The 11,993-nt window shown below is 44.1% G+C and overlaps 5 protein-coding genes across 6 annotated transcripts; 2 read left to right on the forward strand and 3 right to left on the reverse strand.

Moving 5' to 3' along the window:
* Positions 1-507: 507 nt before the first annotated feature.
* Positions 508-2,422, reverse strand: LOC108047283 (carbohydrate sulfotransferase 2). The gene is made up of 3 exons (XM_017127392.1): positions 1,748-2,422; positions 1,299-1,475; positions 508-1,002 (listed from the first exon to the last, which is right to left on the reverse strand). Exons 1-3 carry the CDS (start codon positions 2,332-2,334, stop codon positions 672-674), a joined length of 1,095 nt encoding a protein of 364 aa, XP_016982881.1. The 5' UTR covers positions 2,335-2,422; the 3' UTR covers positions 508-671.
* Positions 2,423-2,570: 148 nt separating this feature from the next.
* Positions 2,571-9,413, reverse strand: LOC108047288 (coiled-coil domain-containing protein 102A). Of its 2 annotated transcripts, XM_017127400.2 has the most exons (9): positions 9,123-9,413; positions 8,989-9,059; positions 8,887-8,926; positions 8,289-8,809; positions 8,026-8,229; positions 7,633-7,969; positions 4,672-4,838; positions 3,916-4,540; positions 2,571-3,510 (listed from the first exon to the last, which is right to left on the reverse strand). In XM_017127400.2, the coding sequence occupies exons 1-9, from the start codon at positions 9,255-9,257 to the stop codon at positions 3,502-3,504; spliced, it is 2,109 nt and encodes a 702-aa protein (XP_016982889.1). In that variant the 5' UTR covers positions 9,258-9,413; the 3' UTR covers positions 2,571-3,501. The 2 variants fall into 2 exon arrangements, with proteins under 2 accessions (XP_016982889.1, XP_016982890.1); XM_017127401.2 differs by lacking the exon at positions 3,916-4,540.
* Positions 5,831-7,510, forward strand: LOC108047289 (glutaryl-CoA dehydrogenase, mitochondrial). The gene is made up of 2 exons (XM_017127402.1): positions 5,831-6,398; positions 6,629-7,510. The coding sequence occupies exons 1-2, from the start codon at positions 5,933-5,935 to the stop codon at positions 7,420-7,422; spliced, it is 1,260 nt and encodes a 419-aa protein (XP_016982891.1). The 5' UTR covers positions 5,831-5,932; the 3' UTR covers positions 7,423-7,510.
* A 407-nt stretch (positions 9,414-9,820) lies between the features above and the next one.
* On the forward strand, positions 9,821-10,645 carry LOC108047304 (PHD finger-like domain-containing protein 5A). Its single transcript, XM_017127421.1, has 4 exons — positions 9,821-9,971; positions 10,042-10,232; positions 10,293-10,378; positions 10,558-10,645. Exons 1-4 carry the CDS (start codon positions 9,920-9,922, stop codon positions 10,562-10,564), a joined length of 336 nt encoding a protein of 111 aa, XP_016982910.1. The 5' UTR covers positions 9,821-9,919; the 3' UTR covers positions 10,565-10,645.
* On the reverse strand, positions 10,584-11,675 carry LOC108047303 (coatomer subunit epsilon). The gene has a single exon (XM_017127420.1). It carries the CDS (start codon positions 11,586-11,588, stop codon positions 10,668-10,670), a length of 921 nt encoding a protein of 306 aa, XP_016982909.1. The 5' UTR covers positions 11,589-11,675; the 3' UTR covers positions 10,584-10,667.
* Between the last annotated feature and the right edge of the window lie 318 nt (positions 11,676-11,993).

Raw genomic sequence — 11,993 nt, forward strand, 5'->3', positions numbered from 1 at the left:
ATCGAAAAAGTAATGAAAAATATGCCCTAAATATTCCACAGAGTACGCCATCGAAGTCGCGAACCAAGGTGGTCAGCTTTGCTAGCTGCCTAGCGCGGACTTGAACCACGCCCGGCTTTTCAAATTTTATAATGATTTCGATGAAGCGTTTGCCTCTGAATTCTGGAAGGATATATGTACATACAAGATTTGGATTACCGAAGAAAGTCTTTTTTTATTAACGGTTATTATTAAAATCGTACTAAGATCTAAGGTCCCAATGATCTATTATTTTCGGCACGTTTAAGCTGATTCTTGTGTTGGCGACACAGCACACCCGTTTTGATGGTATAGAAATGTTACAAACTCATTAATTGTATAATAAAACAAGAAGGAACGCTATAGTAGAGTGTCACGACTATTAAATACCCGTTACTTTGTAAAATATTAAAAAAAAATTTCAAAACTTGCGAAATTATTTCAAAACATAGATAGAATATTCATGTTAAATGCGAAATCTCTAGATCGTATAGTTTTGCAACGAATATAATTCCTTTTACTTTATGAGTAACGGATATAAATATGTACCAATATATTAACTGATTGCGTAAATTTATACAACTCATCTCTCGTGCAAGCGACCCTATCACACTCCGTTTACATTTACTCCCACCATACTCGTCCATAAAGTCTTAAGCCTTGCCCAAGATCGGTTCGAATGTCTCCGGGGAAAAGTTCTTAAAGTCCTGGATTAAGCGATAGCCCCATAAGTCCATCGCCTCGCCACATACCCCCTGAACCGCCTGTATTTCAGGCAGCGTCATTTTGCTCATCCATTCGTGGGCGGGCGGATTGGAGTACTTCCAACGAAAGTCAAAGTCGGAGGAGTCCATGACTTGACCACTGCGCGGATGAGCTTCTCGAGTCCTGGTCTTAGGTCGCTTCATTGGCAGGCCATAGAAATCGAATACCAGCTTGATACTCTCTTCGGGTTGCAAAAACAAGTCCTCATAACGTATAATGCTGGGGGATGTACGATATTAGGAAAATACACAGCTTATTTCAAAAATACATGAAATAGTTATTATTATTTGAAAAATAAATCGAACCCATAAATTACTAGTTACATTTTTTCTGAACGATTTAATATTGACTATAAACTGTCACTTTAAAAACAGTATATTTTGGAAAAATGTTCAAATTATGTTATGACAAATGTCACATTAAATAAGCTTAATTACTTTAAAAATGGGGGTATACATAGGGGGTATATTGAAGTCAATGTCGGTTTCAAGTTATAAGGAACGGAAAGCACTCACCTGAAACGCTGCGGAAAAGATTTGGAAAGCGTCTCAAACATCTGATGATCGCTGACCATATCGTTACAAAGGGTCTGCACTTCGCAATCCTTTTCAGTCGTACACCAATTGTTATTCATACGGGAGTACGTAGTTCCCCGAGGATCGCGAACGATGAGCAGGATTCGAAGATTTAACCTATTAAAAGATTTTTCGTAACTCAAAAATAATAAGTGGACTTCAGAGGCAAAGCTTAAAAGATTATTTCTGAAAACCCGTCATTCTAGTACTTAAATTTTGGTAAATCATATTTGTTATTCCCACAAATCGTTCCTACAAGAGTATTATTTGTAATTGTATTTTTTAATTACGCTGGTAAATGTGTAAGAATAACTAAGTTTGAGCGCACCCAACAATTGTTACACACGTATTGAATTAGAGTTAGGAATCTGAAATTCGCAACCACTCACCCCTCACGTTCCAAGAGAGATGCCAGAAACCTTAGCCGCAAGTTGTACACGGCCATGTTGATGAACGGATAGAGTTTGCAGATGCCGGCCATCTTCTGCGGATCCCAGCATATCTCCTGGCTGTAGGTCATGCAGGTCTTCGACTGGACGCCGTAAAAGCGTCGGAAGACCGCCGAGCGCATTCCCCAGTGGAGCATCTCCGTGGACTTGTTGTAGTTGCAGTTGTACAGCGCGACCAGCTCGTCCAAAACCCGGTCGACCGCCTGCTCCGCCACTGAGCGACTCTCGTATGCGATCAGCGGAGCATAGTGCTGGTAGCAACCCGGCTGGTGGGCCAAGTTGTCCAGGAGGGTCAGAGCACCCGACCCCCGGAACGTGACCAGCATGGAGCGGATGGGCTGGCCGCCTGTTTCCAGGGTGTAGTTGCTCAGGTCGCCCAGGTGCCGCGTGCTGTAGGCCACTACCGATTTCTGCACGCTCACCGGATCCGGCATAAGAATGGGCAAGACGAGGAATATGAACAGGGCATAGGTGGTGTAGACGCCCACGCAAACGCCGGTGAATTTGGTGGTACGCGAAACTTGCATTATTACTGAAATTTAAAATTTCCCCTAAGCCCTATCAATACAATTTTTGAAAGACTGAATGATCGTTTTGTGTGGATCTGACAGACTAAGCTTTGCTGCAATGAAAGGCTCAAAGCAAAGGATCTCAAAAACAAGAACCCATTTTTATTTTTAAGGTTTATATTTATTTATTATTTAGTGTCCGCAAAGACATGACTTAAAAAAATACTCGGATTCCCAAAAAATTCGAATAACAGTATGTTTATCTCGCAACATGCTACGTTTATTGGCATATCATTTGTATTTAATATATTTTTAATAGTTAATAATTTGTTATTAATTAATAACTAAAATACTAATATTGCTATATTATATTACGTAAATATTCCGAATTTCAATTTGTTAATATATATTTTGTATAAGATCCACTACGCTGCTGAAAATTGATAAACTTTTGAAAAATAAAAGAGTTTCGGACTAGGCAGCCACACAAATCTCAAAATGTGAGAATTGTTTATTTTGTAAATTATAAATTAATGCCGATTAATGATTAGCAGCTAATCAATATGCTTTGTTAAAATTCTTTAAATTTCTGGCACCAAATGTGGGTTCCACAAACATTGAACCTGTAATATGCTCCAATACGTATTATAAGTCGGTATATCTATTATTAAGTGTTAATCTTTTTATAAAGGCAGGGTTTATGATGACAATGAAGGTGTTTTAAGGAAATCTGATCCCTACAACAGATTTATCTGTGAGTTAAGCTCATAAAGATATGGCCAGCGAAAGCATTAAAAAAGTTATTCTTAAAATACATGGAATATTATTGAAATATAAATATAACTCTTAGAAGGCTAACTAATGATCTGAGAATGGGAATTAGTTACACATTTTGCAAGTATTTGTAAAATGTATACATTATTTTAAAATACGTGTTATACTTCTGCAATAGTTATTACTAACTTATGTAACAACTAAGGAACCAGTTGGTAACAGACCCAAATAAAAACTAGGAATGCGGATAATATTCGGGACTGTTGCTCTACCAACATTAAAGTACTTGCGCATGCTTTAAAATTAATACTAAATGTTTAATACCATTACTGTCCCCGAATGTCTTGGTTTGCATATTAATCGCTGTTGCCCTCGGTCTCCTCATCCAGCAGCAAACTTGTCGAACCATAGCTACGGAGTCTGAAATTTGTAACACATTTGAATAAATTTAAATTAAATTATATTTTTTTGTACGGAAATCAGTTTTGAAGCAAAATGTTAGTGAATATTAGCATATAAATCACCTTAAATAAAATTAAATTATAATAAATTTAAAAGAATGTGCGTTTACAATACTTAGGTTTTTTTTGTAATCCCTTTTTAAATGTCGTGTAACATTAATTCCTTTCGATCAGTTAATTTTAAAAGTTTTACCCAACACATTTTGGTTTTTTATGTTATGGCAGCATCAGATCCTACTAAGGATTTTATAAAACCGAATGACAAACGAAAAGATTATAACATTTGTGATTGCTTAAAATCAATTAAAAGAAATTTGTGTAACAACTCTGACTCCAATATTCATTCAAGTCCCTCTAATCTCACCTCATCGTCGGACACTTTGAGACCGTCTAGATTAATGCTGTTCCTGGCATACCCCGCACCTGCGGACTGCTCCTTCTCATACAGTTGCCGGTTCAGCTCATCTTTGCTGGAAGCGGAGCTGCTCCCTAAGTTGGTCATTCCCTTTAACGGCAGAGCGAGATTCGCCCGACTGGCATTGCTTCCTGCGCTTCCATATCGTCCATTTCCGGATCGTTGCCTCTGATGATGGTGGTGATGTTGCCCATGTGGATTATCGAATTTCTGCTTGGCTCGCTCGAACTCCAAGTTCCTGGATTTTGACTCAAATATATTCTCCTCGAGGTGCGTGGGCTTGGCATCGAAAAACGCCGCTGCTGCCGCTGCCGCAGCCGCCGCGGATGCCGCTGCACTGCTCTGCTGCTGCTGGAGAAGCGTCCGTTCCGTGTGACTGGATCTCTTGACAGAAGCTGCATGGTGGACAGCTGCATCGCTGCCATTGTGGGAGCTCCTCAAACACGCCTGTGAGTCATCGAAAATCTGGCGCAGATCGTTGATGTTCGGCAGACAATCGTTTGGCAGCTCCACGGCGATCTTGTTCCTCAACTGCACCCCGCCCATTCCCCGCAGCTGGGGACTCGGGGCGCGTCTTGTGTCAGAAAGTTAGGAGTGGGTTAGGAGTTAGTTTAGCCAAGCCAGCACCGTTGTAATGTTAGTAGTCATTAGAGTTAGTCAAAAGACTTATCGGTATGTAAAAATAGGTATTTTTGTTGGTCTCACCTGTTCTGAAGGTGCTGTATTTGCACCTGTAGGCCCTCGGTCTGACCCACAAGCTCGTCGTTGGAGCGTTGCAATCGTCTCACTTGGTTCACTGCCGAATCCAGTTCGTCCTCCGCGCCAGCTAATTCCCGCTTTAGCTCCTCCACGCGCTGCCGAAGGCGTTTGACCTGCATGAAGGAAAAGGTAAAAGCATAATTATGTTCAGAATAAGTTTGTGTTCCTCAAAAATAATACAATCATAAACTGACTTAGACCAATGAGAGCTGTGTAGGATATACGTACTTTACATACATATGTTGATACATACAGTTTGTCAATTAATTGTTGGCAAAATGAACCAGAAAGGAAGCAAACTTCCGTAAGCCGAAGTTTATATACACTTGCAGTTATTACAAATCTACTACATTTCGATTTAGATTGATTTTAATCTGGTCCCCATGGATTCTACCAACTTTTTGGTTTTTGGTTTCTACGGGAATTCGGTTCCCTTCCCCGTTAAGGCACTTTTTAAGTCATTTCTATTGGAAATCTTTCTCTTCCGAATTGCCTGGTCCAAAATTTCCCACAGATTTTCGATAAGATTAATTTCCGGTGATGGTGCTGGCGTGTTGATTACATGGGGGCTGTTCCATATTAGCCAACTCTTGACAATTCCAGCGGAGTGCTTGGGGTCGTTAACTTGGTAATACCGAAACCGATCGCGTATGCACAGTTTTTCAGCAGTTCGCGACAGGTTTTCCTTTGAAATCTGGAGGTGCATCTTGGCCATCCGTAATTCCGTCAATAAAAAAGAGGTTGCCCCGCCAGAAGCTCCAATTCATTTGACTGTATCTTATATGTAAATATGTATGTAGATTTGTACAAAGCGAATCAAATGCAACAAGCAACGCAAGGGGCGTGTATGCCAGTCCTCAAATCAGATTGATAAGCAGACGACCCCCGCCAAGTCGCGATAACACTTGAAATAGGAAAAATTTCTTCCCATTCGCTTCACTCTCGGTTTCTATCGTCAAGTCAAAAATAAAAACGATAGTGCGAATAATTTAGAGCCCGGAGATTAAGATCGGGCATAACAACAATATTATTTCTGGGTAAACAAAATGAAGCGAGGCGGCAAAGAGAAAAGTCCGCGAGAACGTCGAAAGCTCTCGCTGCAGATCGGAGCTTTCTTCATTCTCTCGTCGAACGTCGAATCGAGCAGCTGTTCCCCGGAGAACCGGCTGAATATTTCCAACCAAACACACAGCACAAAACAAGGAAAATGATTGCGCAAAGTGTAATCAGCAGTCTGCGGCCCTGTGCCCGCCGTTTGGCCAGCACGAGCTCCAAAGCCGCAGCCCCCAAGTTCAACTGGCTGGATCCTCTAAATTTGGAGAGCCAGCTGACCGAGGAGGAGGTGGCCATTCGGGATGCGTTCCGCGGATACTGCCAGGCGGAACTGCAGCCGCGAGTGAAGATGGCCAACCGCCTGGAGACCTTCGATAAAAAGATCATGGAGGAGATCGGCAGCTTGGGAGTCCTTGGATGCACCATTAAGGGTTACGGTTGTGCCGGGGTCTCCAGCGTCGCCTACGGATTGCTGACCCGCGAGGTGGAGCGTGTGGACTCCGCCTATCGGTCCGCCGTAAGTGTCCAGAGTTCGCTGGCAATGGGCGCAATTTACGACTTCGGCTCAGAGGAGCAGAAGCAACGCTATCTGCCCAGTATGGCGGAGGGCAAGCTGATCGGTGAGTCTTAAATTAGGGTTCGGGTAATCTATAAACCCCTAATAAACAATATTTTAGACCAATTTTGGGTGGATTATGTAAAGGCACTTTGAAACCCAGCAAATAATAAAAATAGTTCACTATATTGCATTAATTTTTTGTTTCTTAAATGCTTCAGTGACGAGGATTTAAAAAATTATTAGAAAAACTTGAGTGGCAATATACAAAATTCCCCTTCCCCTTTTTTCCAGGTGCATTTGGACTGACTGAACCCAACCACGGCAGCGATCCGGCCGGCATGGAGACCCGCGCCAAATACGACAGCAAAAGCAAGACTTACATTCTGAACGGGTCCAAGACCTGGATAACTAGTGCGCCCATTGCCGACGTAATAGTCGTATGGGCCAAATGCGAAGATGGCAAGGTTCGAGGCTTCCTGGTGGACCGTAAGATATCCGGCCAAGGATTAGAAACACCCAAGATAGAGGGCAAGTTTTCGCTACGCGCGTCGCCCACGGGAATGATCCTGATGGACGACGTTCGAGTGCCGGAAGAGCAGCTTCTCCCCAATGTGTCGGGTTTTAGTGGACCCTTCACCTGCCTGAACAATGCTCGCTATGGAATCGCCTGGGGCGCTCTGGGAGCTGCTGAAACCTGTGTGGAGATTGCACGCCAGTATACCCTCGATCGCAAGCAATTTGGCCGCCCTTTGGCTGCAAATCAGTTAATCCAGAAGAAACTGGCCGATGCCATCACGGAGATTTCTTTGGGCCTGCAGGCCTGTCTGCATGTGGGCCGCCTTAAGGATCAGAAGCTGCATACGCCCGAGATGATCTCCCTTCTGAAGCGGAATAACACTGGAAAATCACTGCATATTGCCCGCGAAATGAGGGATGTGCTAGGTGGCAATGGAATCAGTGACGAATACCATGTGATTCGGCATGTGATGAACTTGGAGTCGGTGAACACCTATGAAGGCACGCACGATATACACGCTTTGATTTTAGGGCGCGCCATTACAGGACTGGCGGCATTTGCTAACTAATTTCCCTTTTTGAATGTTATAAAGAACTGCATTTACTACTGTGTTAGATGTGTATGAGTCAATGTGAATAAATTTCGATTAAATCAAATTTTGACGGAGAAGAGTGCTACATTATTTAGTAGTCATACAGTTTCCTCTGGCTGATAAGCCGACATGGGTAATCGGCTTCATATACCATCCGATAAGATTTTAGGGTGTGGATTTACTCACCTCCGCTTCATACTGCTCCGCACGGCGTACTGCGTGACCCAGCTCGGTGTTTGTTTCTGCCAGCAGCTTCTTTAGCTTGGCGTGCGACATCTTCACCTCGCTGATCTCTTTGTTGCGCTCAGAAAGTTCTTGCTGCAATGCCCGCAGCTCAACGTCATTTGCTTGCATAGGTCGGCACTTGCGGTCGGATCGTTCTTGGTAGTCCCGGAGTTCTGCACGCAGTTTCTTGTTGTCCCGCTCCATTGCCAATTTCTCGGACTCTAGGCGCTCGCGCTTGCCCCATTCGGATGCGTTCTCCGCCTGAAGATGCTCCAATTCAGTGCGAAGTTCCGTGAGGCTAAAGTGGTCCGATAGTTAGGCTTAAGGCAAAATATATAGAGTGTTCCTGCTTACCGACGCTCCAGATTCTCACGAGCGGCAATCTCCTCCTGTAATGAGTTGTTAACGATACGCATCTCAGCGCGGTGTTGCTCCTGAAGAGTTAGAAGCTCGCGCACTGCCTCCTGTTTGGCCGATCGCATCTCCTCCTGACGTCCCCGCACGTCCTGAATCTCCAGCGTCAGCTTCTCAATGCTCTTGTGCAGCTCCAGCTTTTCACTACGAAACAAGTCTCAGTTTCAGGAATTAAGTCTGTTAAAAGAATAGAGTTTACTCACTCCCTTTCCGCTTGTAGAGTTTTCTGAGCCTCATCCAGACGCAACTGGAGCATAGATATTTTCTGCAGCAAGTAGTCCTCGTCAAAGTCATCCTTGGACAATTGCTGAATCAGGCGCTTTTCCTCTGCAGCTGCCGCCTCATCCAACTCGGTCAGATGCTTGGGCATGGCCCCTTTCAGGGCAAACTCCTCGATGTCCAGATCCTTGACATCGTTGGGCAACTTGGTGACCAAGCCATCCTCGCTATTGACATTTTTCAAACCATCCGATGAGATGTCCGGCGAGCAGTTCGCGTCCCGTCCGTTGGCCTCAGCATCCTCGCTGGTGTCGGCACGATGAAACTGGCCGGCGTGCTTCATCATTAGCGAGTGAACCTTCTCCATCTCCTTCTTCAACTGCGTGATCTGCAGCTCGAGATCGTTTTTCTCCCGCTTTAGGGAGTGAGCCTCCTTCATCGCGCCGTCCAGTTTGAGGCTTAATTGCTTGGACTCCTCCCGGGCTTTATTCCGCTCGTTGCGGACCTACGAAAAGTGAAAAGGTTTGTTATTTGATACCGGCGATATTGAACCAACTTGGGAACCATGGCAACCGTGATTACCTTACTCCACTTCTCCCGCCAGTTGGCTGTGCAATCGGACCTGTAATGGGTAGTGTCTTGGTTAACAGATGGTCGAGATTTGGCAGTAGGCTCTCCACTTACCACCACTTCATTGTCTTCTCCATTTGCGCCGCCCTGGCTCGAGCTTCGTGAAGTTCCCTTTGCCTCTGGGACTATGGGAGAAAAGACCGAGTAGTGTTTAAAATATAAATTAAGGACTTATCCCGGCTACGAACCTCACGTGCCTCCCATTCCGTCTCTCCGTATCTAGCCGACATTGTGGTCCCGATAACTTCGTTGGCCAGTGGGCGTCTGCTGACGCCCACGGGGGCTGCAGCTGCACTCTGTGTCGTGGATGCGGCCTGTGACATTTCACTGGCGTCCTTTCGCAAGCCCCGGTATGTATCCTACTTCACTAAAAACTGCCTAGCTGATCTGTTGCATTGCGGTTAGGTTTCTTGCAGTTTTAATGGAGCAAAGCTGAAACTGAATACAGAAAATAAATTGCAGTGCCATTCGCCTGCGAACGCCAACAGCTGTTATTGTTTACTAGTCGCTGTGAATGGCCATTCCGAAACTGCGCAGGGCTGCCAAGTGCTTTCAAAGGAAACCACAGATCCATAGTTAACTAGTTAACTAATTATTGATAGTTGATAAATAGCTACTTTCTGTATTAGCCCGCGTCAAGTTTTATTGGTTCCATGGTTTTAGTGTGCATAATAGTAAACCGAACTTTTTAATAAAAGTTTATGGCACCATCATCACTTGTTAACTTATCGCTCACTTACTCTTAATTCCAACAATGCTGTTTTCATTTAATAATGATAAGATCAAATCCATATTTTTAAAGGAAAATTAATTCATTAACAACTAAACGACTAAACGATTTAATGAACACCCTATATATTTTTTTTGCATACCTTGCAACCCTAAAAGTAAAAAGAGCTAACGTGAAAGGGTCTCACTCGAAAAGCCGCTATAAATCTTAAAAATTGTTTTTCTCTTAGCTGACTGTAAAATATACTGTTAAGGCATGGCTAAACATCATCCTGATTTGATTTTCTGTCGCAAGCAACCTGGCGTAGGTAAGTTTCCAAAGAACTTGGGTACTTCAGTGATGCTTACGTTTTTTTCCACCCCATCCCCATGCGGCAGCCATTGGACGCCTGTGCGAGAAAGACGATGGAAAGTGCGTGATCTGCGACTCCTACGTGCGCCCCTGCACCCTGGTCCGCATCTGTGACGAGTGCAACTACGGATCCTACCAGGGAAGGTGCGTCATCTGCGGAGGTCCCGGTGTTTCAGATGCCTACTACTGCAAGTCCTGCACCATTCAGGAAAAAGACGTAGGTTGCGAGAAAATTCATGGGGAATGGTTATTTTACTATGTATATTCTTTCTTTCAGCGCGACGGCTGCCCCAAGATCGTGAATCTGGGCAGTTCCAAGACTGACCTGTTCTACGAACGCAAGAAATATGGGTTCAAACAGAAGTGAGTATTCCAAACAAATCCAAAACATACAACCGATATTGTACTCTTTAAGGCTTAACTGCTTGGACTGCAAATATTTTAAAAATTTATTTCGATCTGCAACTGTTACTAGTTGTTTGGTTTAAGAAATTTAGTTATTTTTTAATACCACCCATTAATAACATTATTTCTCTTTACAGCTATTGATGCGCTCTCCACTACCTCATACATTTCTAATAAATTTTTTATTGTAGTTTAATACATAAACAGAAGGTTTTGATAAATGAATATTTGGAATTTCTTCTTATGTCTAGACGGCTAGCAGTTTCTCCCCTCCATCGAGGTCGTATTGCAGGCACAGACGGTCGAACTCCGATGATTTCTTGTCCAGGTCGGTGACAAAGTCGCTTTTGGGATAGAACTGCCGCAGCTGCTCCAGGTTGCGAGTGATGGCCTCCGCCGGCTTGGCCGTGAGATGAGCCAGCACCATCAGGTTGATTAGGGTGTCGTAGTCGTTGTGCTTCTTTAATAGCGATTCGCGCAGCACTGAATCGGCCTCCTCGTACCGCTCCAGGCCCAGATGGACCACCGCCTGGCCGTTGAGCAGTCCCGGTGTAGGCTTGAACTTCTCGCAGAACTCCTGATAAATGTGGAAGGCGTCCTGCATCTGCTCAGTGCCCTGGGCGAGGGCCACCCACGCCTGTGCTAGCTGCGTCAGTGTAGCGTCGTCGCTGATCTCCTGCATCTTGGCCACCAGCTGCTTGGCCAAATCCACGCGGTGTAGGCGCAGCAGGCACTGCACGGACAGAGCCATGGACTCCAGATTGGTGGAGCCGTGCAGGATCTTTAGGGCGTTCTCGAACTGCCCATCGTGGCAGTACACTATGGCGGTGGCGATGTGCCAGATGTTGGTCTCGTCCTCCTCCCCGGCCACCTTGTCCGTGAGCTTCTCCAGCAGCTCCTCCGTCCGCGAGGGTTGTTCAAACGCTTCATGAACAAGGCGCAGAGCTTGCAGGGGCGTGGCATTGCCCTCCTTGATATCTGAGGCCACTATACGACCGGAATCGATGGCCAAGTAGGAGAGGTACATGTACGACAGCAGCTCAGATCCTGCGGTTCCCTGCTCCGGCAGCACAAAGTTGATCGAGCCCATGAAGTTGCCGATGTAGTACTCGTTGCGGGCATCGAACAGCGCCGAGTTGGTGTCCTCTTCGTTCTGTTGACGGCTCATTTTGCTGATTATTTGTTAGTTCGTAAAGAAAACAAAATTTTTTTTGGGCTGAGTTGGCCGTCGTGTTGTCAAAGTGTGCCCGTTGCATACAAACTTAAAAACGCCAAGTTTGGTCTTATTGTTTTAATAACCACTTTATGAAATCAAATTTTAAAATTATCTAAATTGCTGAATCTGATAATCATTTATATGTTTCTCTAATTTAAACGCACAAGAACCTGTTGTCTGATTTCCAAAGAAATACCAAAAATGCAAAATTCATATTTTTACTTCTTTTTATTTTTTAACAAAAACTATTTTTTGAATAACCAAAGTTAAAGTTAATATTAAAATTCAAATTAGGATCGTTTTAGATCTAATGTCCCATTAATAGCATTTTATAATAAAATATTATTTGTTTTTTAC

Source organism: Drosophila rhopaloa, unplaced genomic scaffold, assembly GCF_018152115.1.
Source record: "Drosophila rhopaloa isolate 14029-0021.01 unplaced genomic scaffold, ASM1815211v1 contig_2, whole genome shotgun sequence".
Taxonomy (NCBI): domain Eukaryota; kingdom Metazoa; phylum Arthropoda; class Insecta; order Diptera; family Drosophilidae; genus Drosophila; species Drosophila rhopaloa.

What these genes read in the sequence shown, in the direction of transcription:
- LOC108047283 (XM_017127392.1), bottom strand. Translation starts at nt 2,334, where the DNA reads ATGCAAGTTTCGCGTACCACCAAATTCACCGGCGTTTGCGTGGGCGTC. An exon ending in TCTCTCTTGGAACGTGAGGG is followed by an intron (nt 1,476 to 1,747) that starts GTGAGTGGTTGC and finishes ATCTTTTAATAG; the next exon opens with GTTAAATCTTCGAATCCTGC. An exon ending in TCTTTTCCGCAGCGTTTCAG is followed by an intron (nt 1,003 to 1,298) that starts GTGAGTGCTTTC and finishes TACATCCCCCAG; the next exon opens with CATTATACGTTATGAGGACT.
- LOC108047289 (XM_017127402.1), top strand. Translation starts at nt 5,933, where the DNA reads ATGATTGCGCAAAGTGTAATCAGCAGTCTGCGGCCCTGTGCCCGCCGT. An exon ending in GGCGGAGGGCAAGCTGATCG is followed by an intron (nt 6,399 to 6,628) that starts GTGAGTCTTAAA and finishes CCTTTTTTCCAG; the next exon opens with GTGCATTTGGACTGACTGAA.
- LOC108047288 (XM_017127400.2), bottom strand. Translation starts at nt 9,257, where the DNA reads ATGTCACAGGCCGCATCCACGACACAGAGTGCAGCTGCAGCCCCCGTG. An exon ending in GGCGGGAGAAGTGGAGTAAG is followed by an intron (nt 8,810 to 8,886) that starts GTAATCACGGTT and finishes CACTTTTCGTAG; the next exon opens with GTCCGCAACGAGCGGAATAA. An exon ending in CGTGAGAATCTGGAGCGTCG is followed by an intron (nt 7,970 to 8,025) that starts GTAAGCAGGAAC and finishes GGACCACTTTAG; the next exon opens with CCTCACGGAACTTCGCACTG.
- LOC108047304 (XM_017127421.1), top strand. Translation starts at nt 9,920, where the DNA reads ATGGCTAAACATCATCCTGATTTGATTTTCTGTCGCAAGCAACCTGGC. An exon ending in TCGCAAGCAACCTGGCGTAG is followed by an intron (nt 9,972 to 10,041) that starts GTAAGTTTCCAA and finishes CCCATGCGGCAG; the next exon opens with CCATTGGACGCCTGTGCGAG. An exon ending in GCACCATTCAGGAAAAAGAC is followed by an intron (nt 10,233 to 10,292) that starts GTAGGTTGCGAG and finishes TCTTTCTTTCAG; the next exon opens with CGCGACGGCTGCCCCAAGAT.
- LOC108047303 (XM_017127420.1), bottom strand. Translation starts at nt 11,588, where the DNA reads ATGAGCCGTCAACAGAACGAAGAGGACACCAACTCGGCGCTGTTCGAT.